Source organism: Anopheles darlingi, chromosome 2 (assembly GCF_943734745.1).
Source record: "Anopheles darlingi chromosome 2, idAnoDarlMG_H_01, whole genome shotgun sequence".
NCBI classification, from domain to species: Eukaryota; Metazoa; Arthropoda; class Insecta; order Diptera; family Culicidae; genus Anopheles; species Anopheles darlingi.
In genome coordinates, this window is record NC_064874.1 from 11169272 (window position 1) to 11183812 (window position 14541).

A 14541-nucleotide genomic window follows, 5' to 3' on the forward strand; every position below is an offset into this window, starting at 1 on the left:
TCTGGGAGGGGGGGAGGGTGCCAAAAACTTTTCCCACCACGTTCCATCACACCCGGGGAAGGAGCGTAGAGGCTTTTTACATCGACTTCTCGGTGTGAAAAGGCCAGGATTTTGGTGACGAGCTGCCTAACGAATCGACTTGTAAAAGTTTCGCCAACTCCCCCCCTGGTACTCGTTGCTGGAGCGAAGAACTTGAGAGCCCACCCGGACAACCACGGACCTTGGCCGCAGGATTTAAAGATAGCCAAGGGAGTTAGAGGGCCACTTTGCGAGGATCACCCAGAGGGACACACACAGCAGCAGGACCGGCGCAAGACGGGCTGTCGGTGTAAAAATGCTACTCGGGGACAGATTGAGACCCGGTCGTCGCCCAGTATTGAGGCGATGACTTTTTAATTGATTTATTGTCAGTCCCCGGCCGATGCGACGATGATGGCCGGCAGTAGAGACAGAGAGATTGTGACTCTCGCGGGTACAACCACTTCGGTGGCCTTATTGGTGGCCAATCATGTGTTAATTTGATTATCTGCCCTCGAGGTGGGATGGGGAATAACTTCGAAGTGCGAAGTCACAGGTCGCAAAGTCGCATTTTTACTCTAAGGCAATATATATGATATTTCTATAATCGCGGCATAAAAGTCTTCTCCTCTGAAGTGACATATCTCATAAAACCAGGTCAGTTCTCCTTCGATAGAATTGGTCAGCCTCGTGCACGGTACGTTTGTGGAAGAAAATGCAACAAACTTCTGTACTAGCTCTACCCCTTCAAGATTGTGACCCCATCACCCATCACCGTCACCGACACTCCAATGCTTGAGACAAACCGTTAGTGCCAGCTGTCAACGGACGTCGTCGACGGTGTGGCCGAAGTGCCTCGGTATCGGCACAAAAGAATCGATTTTTATAGCCCTCTAAGGCGCCATCCATTGCGCCGCCATCGGCTCGAGACGATTTGTGGTAAATGGCGAAAGGCAGCGATCTCCTCGGGAAATCTGGAACCATCTTCTAACCGGTCGCCAGTCATCGCCGCCGGAAGGTATCCGCGCGTTCGTCGTTCGGTTCCGTCCCGAAAGTGTCCTGGCATAGTTCCGGTCGCACCGGATAGCGCGCAGAAGAGAAGGCGACGTTTCTTGTGGCTTGGTGGCAGCATTTCGCTTTCGGCTCCACCCCGAGGACGCAGAAGCTGCACGAAATGTTCTCCATCTTTTGGGGCCACTGGCTGCTGCTGCCTGTTCGATACCGGATCATTAATAAACATGTGCCCCAAACACCACGACGAGCCGACGGGCCTCTCCTCCTCTCCCACCACGGGGAGTTCGGCGACAAGCGGCTCCTTAATCGACCCCAGCAGCAGCGGCAGTGCCGGCGCCAGACGATACAGAAGACGACGGCAGGCATCTCGATAAATCTGAGGATGGCCTCGTTTTGCGCTTTTCTGCGTGGAGGGAGGAGGAAGGCCGAGATGGGACCAGGAAAAGCCCGCCTCTCGCAGTGGTGCGCAGCCCGAAAACAAATGTGTCTTTAAGATGCCCTGCCTTTCTTTCCCAGGGCCTTGGTCCTTGGACCGGGCGCCACAACCACAACCTTCCCGGGCTCCCCCCGCCCCCCGGTCTTATCTTGCCTTGTCCCGCCCCGTTTTGTGCAACATGGTGATGGTGATGAAAACGGTCATCAGTTTTCGATTACGCGAGCCTCGCAGTTTCGCCTCGACATGGCCCTGTAGGCTCGACGGCTAGCCAGCAGTCAGGTCGGGGGATGGTATGACGGATGAATTTGGGCCGCTCGATGCGGAAGATAATTTGGAGCGAAGTTCAATCAGCAGAACTAGCTGCATTTTGGAAGCGGAAGGAAAACTATAAAATGGTTCTCTGACGAAGATCCCTCTCCGACCAAATGCAGACCAAACGGTAGAAGAACGGCATTCCAGTTGTTTGGCTTCTGTTAATATGGAACTTCAATATTTGGAAAATCAATTCCAAAAGAACTTCCACTGAGCTTATTGGAGCTATTCCATGGTGCATGGTCTTCGTACCGGGCGTCTGTTTGCAAACGGCGGCACCGAAGGCGGCAAGAAGAGTTATTTTAAAACTCACAAGTGACAGATGCATTCTTCAGCTCCGACAGCCTCTTCTTTCAGGACGGCGCTTCGTTTCGTTCCGATCAAAGCGAACCGATCAATCAATCAGCACAAAACGAACATTGTCAGATACGACGACGACTCCACGGTGTCGTCCGGCCCCGAAAGGATGAAGCAAACTTCATTCCGATTGCAACAATCCTGCAGCTACTGCGTCCCCAGTCCAGAAGAAGGCAAAGGATCCCAACCGTGTTCTCTGTTGCTGGCGCCAAAAGACAAAGTGTGTGCATCTCGTCCGAGGTGTGTGTGTGTGTGTGTGTGTGCTAGTGTGTTTCTTCTTTTCCTTCGCTATCACGGCTCGTGCCATCAGTCAACCCATTCGACACCTGACATCTGCTCTGTCGTTTTGCTGGTTTGGCGCCACTTTTAGTCCACCTCCCGGGGGGGAGAAAGGCAGGACAGTCTTTTCCCCGGGAATGTTTCTTTGTTTGTTTGTGCCACCGGGCACGTTACGTTATCCTGGCGAAGGTACTTCCGTGTTTCTTCTGTTTATCATCCTTATGCTCTGCGCTTGAAAACAGTGACAGAGACAGAGGAAGAGAGACAGAGAGATAGCGTGCGAGGAGCACATGACTGGGAATAGTTGGTCGCAAGTGGCTTCATCGCCAAGGCATTTCACTTAGCTCGCCACTCTGGCTGACTGACTGCATCACCTCCGATTCGTTCCCGAACCCTCCCAGGACGACGATCCTCGTCCAATCCGTTATTGATGTGTCAGCGAGATTGATTTCGTTCGTTTACTACCGGTCTGAGGACCGGGGGCGGTGAGCCTGACAGTCGTGCTTCTCCTCCCAGGCTAATATGTCGTCTTTTTACCTCGAAGTCGACAACCGGTTCCCACGGGGCGGACCGGACGGATCCGGATTCAGAACAGAGGAGCACACAGCAGCAGAATTCTTTTGCCGGCGAAACAAAATCGCAAGACGAGCATGTCCTACTACTGCTGACACAGTACCCGCGCTATCGCTCACTGTCAGGATCTGGTTCTGGTTCTGATGCTTCCGGCGTGTGCACGTGCCACAGATTAGACGAGTGTGAAAGGGCCCGGGCACTCTTTCCCGGGGTCTTTTGCGTTTTCGTTCTTTAGTTTTGCGTTCTCGTTTCTTCGGAAATCGAAATATAGAACAGATCGACTTCAGGTTTTGTGCTGTTTTGTGTCTTAATGTGGCTTTTAAGTTACGAATATCTTGTTTCTGCTACTCGTGGAACTCCCCCTTCTTTATAGGCATCGAGAAACAGCAAATCAGCTTCAATGTGAGCTGCCGTACGGTAGCATGATTTGTTTGCAAATTATCCTTCGCTTCCTGCTTGCTCTCGGCTTGCGCTTACCCAATGAGCTTCACTGCGGCATAACGAAGCATAAATGAAAAATAGGACACGAAAACAGCAGGAGAATTCAAATGTCACGGCTGGCAGGAATCATACTGCTGCTGCTGCTGCTGCTGCTGCTGCCGAGCATATTTTTGATTCCTTCCTGGCACACTTCAGCTCCATCATACGAGCGCAAACGAAAGAGGTAGAGAGGAACCACGGCGTGACGCCGAGTGCTCTACATTCGTCATTCCTGACAGGCATTCGCAACGGAAGAGCCACGAGAGATCACCGCAGATAGGGTGGATGATGCCGACTACCACGACGATGACGATGAGGACGACGACGACGATCTGCAAATCATTACGGAGCCAGCGAACCGTCGGCCAGCTTCCGCCGGCAGCATCGTTTATGATACGCTCTCCCCCCGCCCCCTCTGCTCTGCTGTTGCTCAAACATCACTTATCAATCAAAAACAAATTTCATTCGCCAACCCGGCACCGCATTCGCTCCCTCGGCGCTCTTCACATCGTTCTTCATTTTCCATCGATCCCGGATGCCGCGTGGTGCCCATCGTGCCGTTACCGACCGTTCCATCCCGTTCCGTCCTTCCTCCCGCGATTTTGCTTGACGCATCGCATCTCAAAATCCTCCCGAAAGCACAAACAGCACGAACATGCTTCATGCTACGAGCGTACGCTTCGCTGTTTTCCTTTTTCTTTGGCTTTTCCTTCCGTTTCCTAGCGTTTCGTTCGACCAAGGCAGTGTCGAATCGAATCGGAAGGAATTCCTTCCCGGGGCGAACATAAGGCATGGGAGGGGGCAGGGAGGGAACAGAGAGTCTTCTTCCATTTCGCGATGGAATGCGATTGGGAAAAATGCTTCCACAAGGAGGGGCGCGGTGATGATCAGCACGAAGCATTTTTCCAGATTTTCGCTCATCGAGAGATGGAATGTGTGTGTGTGTGTCCGTGAGTGAGTGCTGAGTTTGTGATTTATATATTTCTTCGGTGTTGTTCCTTGTTTTTGGCCTGGCGCACGCAACAGCCTCATCATTTGTCTCGACCAGAGTGTAGCCAGGAGTAATTTGATTGAAGGGCTTGTGGTAGTGTTTGTGGTGGTTTGAGACCGTGACGTTCGTATCCGTAAAGTTCGATAACAACAATTGCGCGTTACAAAAAAAGCGAAAGTAAGCGCGACATCGCGACGGATTCGGAACCAATAAGCGAGTTAAAAAGTTTGGAAAATCTAGACAGCGCGCCGGTACCAGTACATTCCGGTACAATATTGCGAAAGTTTGTATTCCCTTTTTCGCCGTTTATCGCCGTCGCTGCCAGATGGCGAATTATTCGGGCAAACTCATCAGAAACACATAATCCCCATGAATATCATTATCTGCTTCTTTGTAGCGTTTGCGTTGTTCCCGTTCTCCCAAATCTGCCTGTGAACCCAATCCCCTACCCCATCGGGGTTCATAAACTCATCAAATCTATTGCCTCCAATAATTACGATGACGTCAAGAATGCACGTCACCTCTCGCGTGCGCGTGCGGGGCGATGCTGACGTAGCGCCAGGCGGATGAAGAAGGGTCAGAGAGCGGTAAAAGGCAAAGTTGGCACAAAATCCGCGACCCGTTCCAGTCCCGGGATTTGCCTTCAGAAGAAAAGCAATTTCACCTTCCCCGTCCTCTCCGTCCACTGGCTGCTGGTTTTCGCGCTAGCGCGCTTGCGAGCGACCGAGGAAAATGTATTCGCATCACATAAAGCAAATATAGTATGATAATATACAACACACCATGAGATTAGATTGGGATTTCGGTTTCTTCACTACGGACCATATCATAGCGAGCGAGTGAGAATGAGAGCGAAGTAAAGCGCGACAAAAGGGAAGGTGAACGACGGGGTCGTAGCGCCCCACCAACCATGGACATCTCGCGCGCCATTTGCGAAGGACCAAAAGTTGTTGACGCAAAAACCACTGCACCGAACACCACCATCGGGTGACCGGAGCCCCCTCCGTGGTGTACTGCATATACACCGACGGTACACGGACGCTGAGCAACGCCGAAGCGGAATAACAGCGGACAGAAGGGTGTTCCTCTGTTTTTTTTTTCTTCTTTTCCCTTTTTCCAGCTCGGAGCGATGCTGTTGTCCTCTGAAGTCAAACTGGAGTCATGCAGAGTCCCCAGCGAAGGGAAACCCGGGCAAAAGGGCGACGGGGAGTGAAAAACAACAGCTCGCAAGCACGCCGAAAATGGATCATGAATTTCGTGACTTGATGTCTATGGGCAGTAGCAGCACCAATCCAGGTCACCAACGGGGATAGACGACGTCTCCGTCGGCAATGACGGTGAGGAGCGGCGAACGAGGAAGGATAAAGCTTCCTTAATCTATGGCCCCCGGCGCACACGTACACACAGGGCACACCAGGTCCTTTAAAGGCAAGCACAGCGCGAAAACACCAACGTCATCCTCATCAGTGTCGGGGCGTAAGTCAAGTTGTCGGCTAGAGAGGCTAGAGCGCGGCCGATGGAAAACGATGACGGTGCGGTGTTACCGGCGGTGGCCCTCCCTCGCGCAATGGACTATTAATTTTCCGCTATGTATCGATCATAATTTTCCTCCGAGCCGGGCAGGGGTCGAGAAGGACGAGCATCATGACTCGGTGACCTACGCGACGCCCCGGGATCGACGTTCGCGAGTGGACTCGACCTATGTATTGAGAATTCGTGTTTTTTGGGGTGTTGGGGGGAGGGGGGAATGGGTAAATTTGGTTTTTGGCACTTCCGGTTTTTACTGTCGCCGACGGGGGACGATCGCGAATGAACCATTGCTGGACGTGCGCTGTCGAGACAAAAAACGAGGAGAAGAATGGTTAGACTTCGTGTCCGTGCATGTGGGGGTAGGAGCCTGGTGCAGTACAATCACTTTGTTTTTATGACGACATCACCACCACGTCCTGCATACAGTGAGCCATGGTGTGAAGATTGAACCTTATTGCATTGCGATGATCGAAGCTAAATCCTACACCCGACAGTATCCATACGAAACGTCAGGAGTTCACCAGGAGTAACCCTCCAGTCGCTTCGTTAGTATATGTACACCCTGGGTGAATATTGCTTCTACTCAGCGCGTCACGGTCCTGATGGCCGTGTAACCATCGCCGAGAAGTAGAAGCTGTCGTGATGACAATATCTTTCATTACTTGCGTCTACCGCCCAAAACACGGCGGTTCACTTCAGCAGCAGCTTCGCACATTTTGAAGCCCACAGTAAAGCGATACACGATCCTTCTAGACCATCGACAGCCTTCTCATCTCATCAGCACAACGGCGAGACTCACGTCGCGCACGAAGCGCAACAACGAAGGTGAAGAAGTCAACCACCGTACTCAACACACTCGCGCGAGTCCCTTCCCATCTCTTTGACTCTCTTTCTCCGGTCGAACCGTGGCCACACCCAAGGACATGCAGAAGCTGGGGCGAATCGAAAGGGGAAAGCGGTGGAGCACTGTGGAGCGCTGGGGAACTGTTATCGGCCATAAAGGCCGATTGATTGATGACCGAGCGCCCGTTTTATGCGCCATTACTAGGGCGCACTGTACGCGTGTGTGTGTGCGCACCGACGACAGATTTTCGTTCTTTTGGGGCGGCAGGCTCTGTGTTCGGAAAACAGTGTCAACGCGGGGCTTTTCTCGGGGGCAGGATACTCTGAGCGTGACGCTTTGGTCCACCTCTGGCGTCCGATGAAGCGAGATGTCCATTATCACCATTGCGACAAAGTTACCGCACGTCGGACCGGCCACGCCATGCGTGCGTGTGTGTGTGTAAGTTGCGTAAGCAAAATCCTGGGTTCCCGCTCCGTGGTGTATATGTGGCTTTTAGTAGGACGACGCGTCCATTAATTTGTCCCGGATAATCCGGGCAGTCAGTTCTAGGGAACAGTCGCTCTCGTTGAACAAGTTTTCCGCAAACACACACACACAGGAGCATATGGCCCGAATACCGAAGCCCCTTAATATTCCGAAAGCCATCCCCGTTTGCCGCTTGAAGCTATTATCGATTTCAGGGCGACAATATGCACTTGTGTGGGTGCGCGGGTGCATCTCGTGCGCCCCTTCCCCCCCTCTCCCCCGCAAGTCTACTGGTGTTAAGGTGCCGAGAACATCGGGATCGGCACTGTCTGCCTTGCGGCATTCCATAGCACACTTCCACACACCACAGACCACTCTCTCCGTGCGCCTTCGGGTTTCCCATTTTCGATCTCTCGCTGTGCGCCATAAATCATCTTTCTGGTGGCGCCGGTGGTTATGCACCATGCAATCCGGCGTAGTATGTGGCCACCGGTAAGGTCCGGATTCTCTTGAAGCACAAGTTTTTACTGGTAACTTATTAATGCCGAAAGCATCAGCATGAGCGTGTGTGTGTGTGTGTGTGCCCCACTCGGTGGTATGTGTACTCGGTACACCATAATCATCTTCCACCAAGCCTTAAGCCTCCCGCGGGGGGACACACAACAGTAGCGAAGTTTCGTTTACGAACTGCATCTTCATCGGAGTAACTCCTTCGTCTGTGAGGCATTTTTGTGGGTGTTGGGACGCACACTAGCACGTGTGTGTGTGTGTTGCTTGAGGAGATGAATTTTAGATAACCCGAAAACACGTCTCAGACCTAAAGTTAAAACCATCGTTTTGCGTCGGCGCACAGATTTCCAGCTGCTGCTTCTCGAGCATCAATTATTGCAGTTACTTCACTCGTTTAGGGCCTCAAGGAAGTCGTGAAACACGATGCTTCTGCCGCACTTCAGGATGAGTCTGGAGTCGAACTTGAGCGGTTTGCACGCGTTATGCCACGAATTACCGGTGGTTTCTGTCACGTTAAAGTCACTAGAGATTGCACCGCTGCGGTTAGTTCTGCCTTTCGATAGCCACCAAATGGCAATCGAAATCGGTGAAATATTTAAACGTTTTTCATTACATTACAGAAGAAGATTTGAGTGCTTTAAGACATCGACAGTTGACATTACGCAATGTTACGCCGGGAGCATAGAAGGTCAAAACAATAGTGCAATTCACGAGCATTTTTATGCTGCAACCTTTAAGCGTTACGAGCACCAAAAACCAGAGGGAGAGCAACAACGACACCGTTTGCCAAGACATTAACGGTAAACACCCCTTTATCGGTTGTCGCACACCGCGCAACCCACACAGCGCAGACACTGCAGACACCAGACACCACAACACACCATACCATGTTGATCATGAGGATGATTATGATGATGGGTACCCGGGGCTCCCATTTTTGGGGACCCAAACGCACACAGCATATAAAAATGTCTTTATGCGTGTCTTTATGTATTTTAAATTGGCTTATAATTTGGTTTGCCATCCGGTGCTCCCTTCCCGGCGAGGGGAGCGGCACGAAGATGGTGCCAATCTGGAAATGAACATGAAGAAACGAGCCACCCAAGCCAAGGGGCAGAAGAAAGAGGACTTCAGATGGGTTGCCGCCTTTAGATGGTGTTCCCCCCCCCCCCCCCCCCCCAAAACAAAGCGAGAGAAATGCGATCCTTGGGAAGGGCAAAATAGCACAAACAAACAGAGAGAGAAACGGACAAAAAGTTGCCGAAACCGGAGTTTTGACGAACAGGTTGGTTCCCGTGTGCAAACTTCGTCCGTCCTCCGGTCGGATTTCGTGCCGTTTTCCTACCGCACACAGACATACAAACACACACACACACTAACACACAGGCACTTATACCATATGAATGGATCCTTTCCGTTCCGGCGATAGGCAAAAACCAAAGGAACGGTTGCCGCACCCTCAACTCATCGTTCTGTCATCGCGAAAGGATCCATCGTCGTTCGGGGGTTTCCGCAAAAGGGGGGGAGGGCTGAACGGGGAGGGACAGGCGCTCCGAAAAGTGGCTCTAATTTGAATAAATTTATTTACATGTTTTCCATGGTGCCTCGACGTCACGTAACGAGTCAACATATTCGTTCGTTCGTTCGTTCGTTCGTTCGGCACCGGAACGGAACGGAGGGCACACCACACGGAAGAGATCTTCCAGATATGATGGTCGTTGCCACTCGAACCGTGATACCTGTCGGCACGACCCCGTAGTAGCGGTACGTGGTAGTGGTGCAAGCTACCTTTCGGTGCTGGTACGTGTGGGTGTGTGTGGTGCGGGGGCACGGCAATCGTGAGACCGGAAACGGGAAGTTTTTGACACTTTTTGACTTCCTCGACTAGAGCTGCGTTCAACTACCGGTGCAGGAGCATGGCACGGAACGACTCCATACCACCACCACCACCATCAAGAGCACACAAGCAGGATATAGTTTAGTGGTTCATAAGGGTTAAACGGTAATGGCGTCGTTAGTCGAAACGCGGTGGTCCACCGTTCTATGAAGCGAGGAAGGGGTGGGGACCAAGGAGATGATTTCAGGGTCAGTAGCGAGGGTTCGGGAAAACCGAAGAATTTATAGCAACTCCCTCTCAACGTTGGTAGGAGGTCTTGGGTGGCGTGATGAGTTGGCTGCCACCCGGTGACCCCGTTACGCCCGTTTACCACACTTAGTGATGGTGCTTAAACCCGGATTGTACTGGGAATCGATTCAAGGGGCTCTGTGCAGGGGATACTTTACGGAATTTGATGAGGAATTTGGAAATTGAATTAGTGAAGGAACCTAGGAATTCATTGTAATTCCCCGTAATAATTGCAATGTTGATAATATGACACTCTTGTCCAAAAATGAAAACAGAACTTAATTACTTATTTATCAGATGCTACAACCGACGAGCGGTTTTGGCTTGCCACAGAAGATTCCGCCACCGTTCGCGAACGAGCGCCGTCGTCCTCCAAGTCGAGATTCCTGCTATTCGGGCGTCAATGTCGATACCGTCGCGCCATTTCGATTTGGGCCTACCACTTGGTTTGCTCCCGGAAAAACACCGTAAGAGGAAGCGTTTTCCACTCTTTTCGTTTTTTAATCGGTTTTCGAGAAAGCAGTTCCGCATCTTCTAGAGTGTGTTCATCACAACCAGCACGTGGCAGGCTTGAGATGATCTGCTTTCGCTAAAAATATCCTGTGGTAAGCGGAAGTTCCATTTTCCAGCACTAGCTCAGCTGAAGGATCGATGAGCTCAGCCAGTGGCGATGGTCGGTAATTAGCAGACAATCGATTTCAAATGCAAATTAGATCCATCCCTGGATGGAGTCGGTGAGAGGCTCGTGTCGTCGAAAGTGTGATAAAGATTTTACTTTGATCGAATTTCGTAATATTTTTTTGTGTGTTCCGCCGCCTTTCCTGTTCTTTCTGTCGCCTCTTTATCAGCGAGCACACGAACGCGCGGTGGTTGTTAAGGAAAATGGTGATCCTTATCATCCAAATTGATTGCGAACGTGGCATCAAATTCCCGACCTTGGGGTCTGCCACAAATTGTACCCCATCTAGTAACGATTGGGGACGTTTGGGCCCCCGACGGTGGATTAGAGGTTTTGGGGTCTGCATAGGAAGGAGCGGAAGGGGGGAGGGGGGTGGTGATAGTAATTTGTCACTAATTAAAGGCGTTGGGGACGTTGCTCGGTTTTTGATCAAAGCGGATTAGAAATTCAAAAATTATGCAAATTTACTTTGCATCAACACCATCGTCAGCATTATTACTACCTTCTTCCATCTCTTCCCACGAAAGCCTCTCCTACGGCGCGGGTCCTGGGTATTGGTACAATCTTTCCATCACCCGTAATCGAAAACAGAAGCCGAGATCTGCATAATGAAGGAGGTAAGCGGTTCAACTACAGTTTGCCTGGCGGTTTGCCGTTCCGCTAGAACGAGGAAAAATCAACCACGAAAGGAAGCCGGGCCAGGAGCAGCAAAATAAAACAACAAAGAGTTCGCAGGATCAACCCGGCATTCAAGGGACGGCAGTATCTACCCTCCCTCGCTGCTGCAGGGCTACAGGATTGCCAAGACTGATAATTATCGAATCATCGAGGACTTGTTGCCTCAATATTCAAAAGAATTCGGAAAACCGTTTTTGTCACTTGCCGTTCTTTTCCGTTTGCGTTTGTGTGTCTCATTTTCTTGTTTTATCTAGCAAAGATCGTCATGGAACGTCCAGATTATGCTGGAATTCATTATCGTAACGAAATCTCATCATTGTTAAGCTTGAAGTTAATTACGAAAGGAAGCAATTTGATATAGAATCTTTTCAGGTGAAAGGTAGTGTTTCTTTTGCTACTGCAACGAGAATAGATGATGCCAATCCATAATACTGCAAAATTTAATCAGCATTCATTGCAAATTCCTGAACTTTATTTCTCTTAAGCGTTTGCTAACAAGAAGGTGTGTCTAAAGCATAAATTCATATTCGAATATGCATTAACTATAAGCTGAATCTTTACAACTACAATTTAATGCAGTTTTCAACATATGATAAACCGAAACGTGCCAGCAGCCAAAAGATCGAAGATTAAAAAATAAGATGAACGCATAATTGAAGATCACCAAAAAGGCAAACCCTCGTCAATCGTAATACCAAAAGACAGCGGTATAATTGCACCGGTGCGCCTTTCCAGCACAGATAAGAAATGAATTCTAAAATATTACCGAACACACTTAATCTCAATGAAGCGCACAACCTCCAACGACTCCTCCCCCATCGGATCGCTTTCTACAAAGCTTCAGCCTGCCTCGGCTTCAGGACCCCTTACCGGTATGCGACCGAAAGCGGTGGCCAGCAGGGTTTGAATAAATGATAAATCTGCCTCAATTTATCAGAAAACCATCTCTGGCGTTCATCCATCGGCTAACTAAGGGGTCATGTTTTTTTTGTGTTGTTTGCTTGTTTCGGCCAGTTACTACCGTTGACCCGGCCCCGTCGTCATGGTGTACGTGCTCGAGAGGAGAGGGTCCGTCGTTCATTTTCTCTGCCCCAATTGAGGGTTTGATTTTTTTCCACTTCCCCCGAACGCTGTTTATTTATTTTTAAGGACGCCCTCAATCAAAAGTCTATTACGCGATTAGCCGCTCGATCGTCTAAACGATTTATAGGCGGAATGTAGCACCCTGGTGGTGGTGGTGGCGGGACTGACTACATTTTGAATATTTATTACTCAATCGTTCTAATCGAAGCCGAGCCGAGCCGCACCGAGAACCGAGGTCCACGAGTGTATATCCGCATCCGACCACAGTTTATGAACGGAGAATAGTAACCACCGCACACAGATTAGAGAGCAGGGGCCGAGGTGCGATGCACCACCACAGCAGCATCCCCCTCCTGCATTGCCACCGACGCCATACTTCTAATGATGTGCGTAATTTGCCAGTAATTTTGTCACTTTTGCATTATGACCCCTGCATAGTCCTGTGCTCCGTGAATGTGTATCCCCGAGTGGAACCGTCGGGGAAGGTTGTAATGAGGGGATGGAAATTGAAAATTGAAATTGTGTAACGATCCACCCCGCACACCACACTCTATTGACTCCCCCCCCCTGAGGATGCTTGATTGGGGGCGTTTACTCACCTGTCCCAGATTGGAGAAACCGTACTTGTGCGCGACGGTATCGGCGATGGCGATACCGCCCGGGATGTAGACCGCGAACTCGTTCATGTAGATGGCGGACGGCCGGTCATGGGGACGCGGTTTCGGTTTGGCTGCGTCCACCGCGGCCAGCGGTAGTGGACCGGCTGCGTACACCATGAACGCATCGAGATGCGTAATTAGATCATCGTCACTAGCGTTATAATTATGCCGCTTCGCTGGCCTATAATTACTGTCTCCATTAGCGAGGGTCACATTCGGCACCGTGACGCCACCACCACCACCATCACTACCGGCTCGTCCTGCGTCGTCTGGCTGCACCGTCGTGCCTGCCGCCATCGTTGGCAGAGCCGAAAGCGACAACATCACCACCAGCGCAACGCCCCATATCCTGGCGGTGGTGTTAGGGACGAGCTTCGACGAGCATGGTGGCCGTTGATGTAGCACACGCTGCTGCTGTGATTGGTGTGAGTAATGCTGCAATTGCTGCTCATGATGGCGCTGATGATGATGATGATGATGCTGGTGGTGGTGGTGATGGTGTTGATGATGTTGATGAGCACTGCTGTCGTGATGATGGCGATGCTGCTGCTGCTGCTGTTGCTGCTGTCGGTGGCTGTGGCAGACTGGCGGTGGCTGCGGTTGATCTGACGGTAAACGCTGCGCACTTAGTGGCCAGGACCGGGTGGCGAGTCTCGGCACCGTTCGCTTGCTGACTCCCGTGATCGCCATCTCGTGGTGCGATCGCGCAGGGCCGAAACCGGGCGCGCTGCTGATGGGGCTCTAGCTGGCGGCCAACGTGTGCCTCCCGCGTTTACTACGAGTCTCGGCTGACCAACGGCGGCTGTAGCGGCAGCTCCGACTGCGCGGTGACGAACAACACTTGTGCGGCAAATCGGCGTCGTCGGTACTTAACGCGGTCATAAACGCAGGTTTTTCGGTGGCGTACCAGGAGACCTGTTAACTGCGCCAAACCAACGGCCTCTGCCGGGGAATAGGGGGAGGGGCGCACTATTTGCCTCTTTGCCTCTTTACCATACAACACCGTCCAGGATAGCGACACTAGAAGCGTAACATTCTCTGTTGCAAACAACAAGTGAACCTAAAAGTAGAAATAGAGAAAAGCGGAATAGAATTAGCACAAAAGTCTTATCTCGTAATGCTGTGATCCCAGTTTGCGAATTTTCCGGTTATCCGAAAAGGCTGCAAATTGAAAAATGGTAATTAGATGGCTTTATCATGGCCCGATAAAACGAAACGACCAAATACAACCATAAACCCTCCCGGCGGGTTGCAATACAATCTCATTTCGCTGCGTAATGCTTTTCCATGGCACATAGCAGGCTAATCCCTTGCAACATGAAATTGGGCTGGGTTGCTGGGTGCAATATTACTTCGGATGTTTTATGATGCCTCACAACACAACACAGCGCACCGCAGCACGACCACGAGTCCCTTCTTCGTTAAGGGAGCGTAAAGAGAATATGAAAATCTGAGACAATCTTCCACTGCGCACCCACTGAACGGCCACCAGCGGGAGTGTTTTCGAC

At 51.0% G+C, this 14541-nt stretch overlaps 1 protein-coding gene across 3 annotated transcripts in view; it reads right to left on the reverse strand.

Moving 5' to 3' along the window:
* Nucleotides 1–14541, reverse strand: part of LOC125950338 (furin-like protease 2) — a 185726-nt gene that overhangs the window by 80058 nt on the left and 91127 nt on the right. For all 3 annotated transcript variants that reach the window (XM_049678233.1, XM_049678235.1, XM_049678232.1), the window contains exon 3: nucleotides 12974–14093. In XM_049678233.1, the coding sequence (XP_049534190.1) occupies nucleotides 12974–13723 (750 nt within the window). In that variant the 5' untranslated portion in view covers nucleotides 13724–14093. The remainder of the gene's footprint in view (nucleotides 1–12973; nucleotides 14094–14541) is intronic.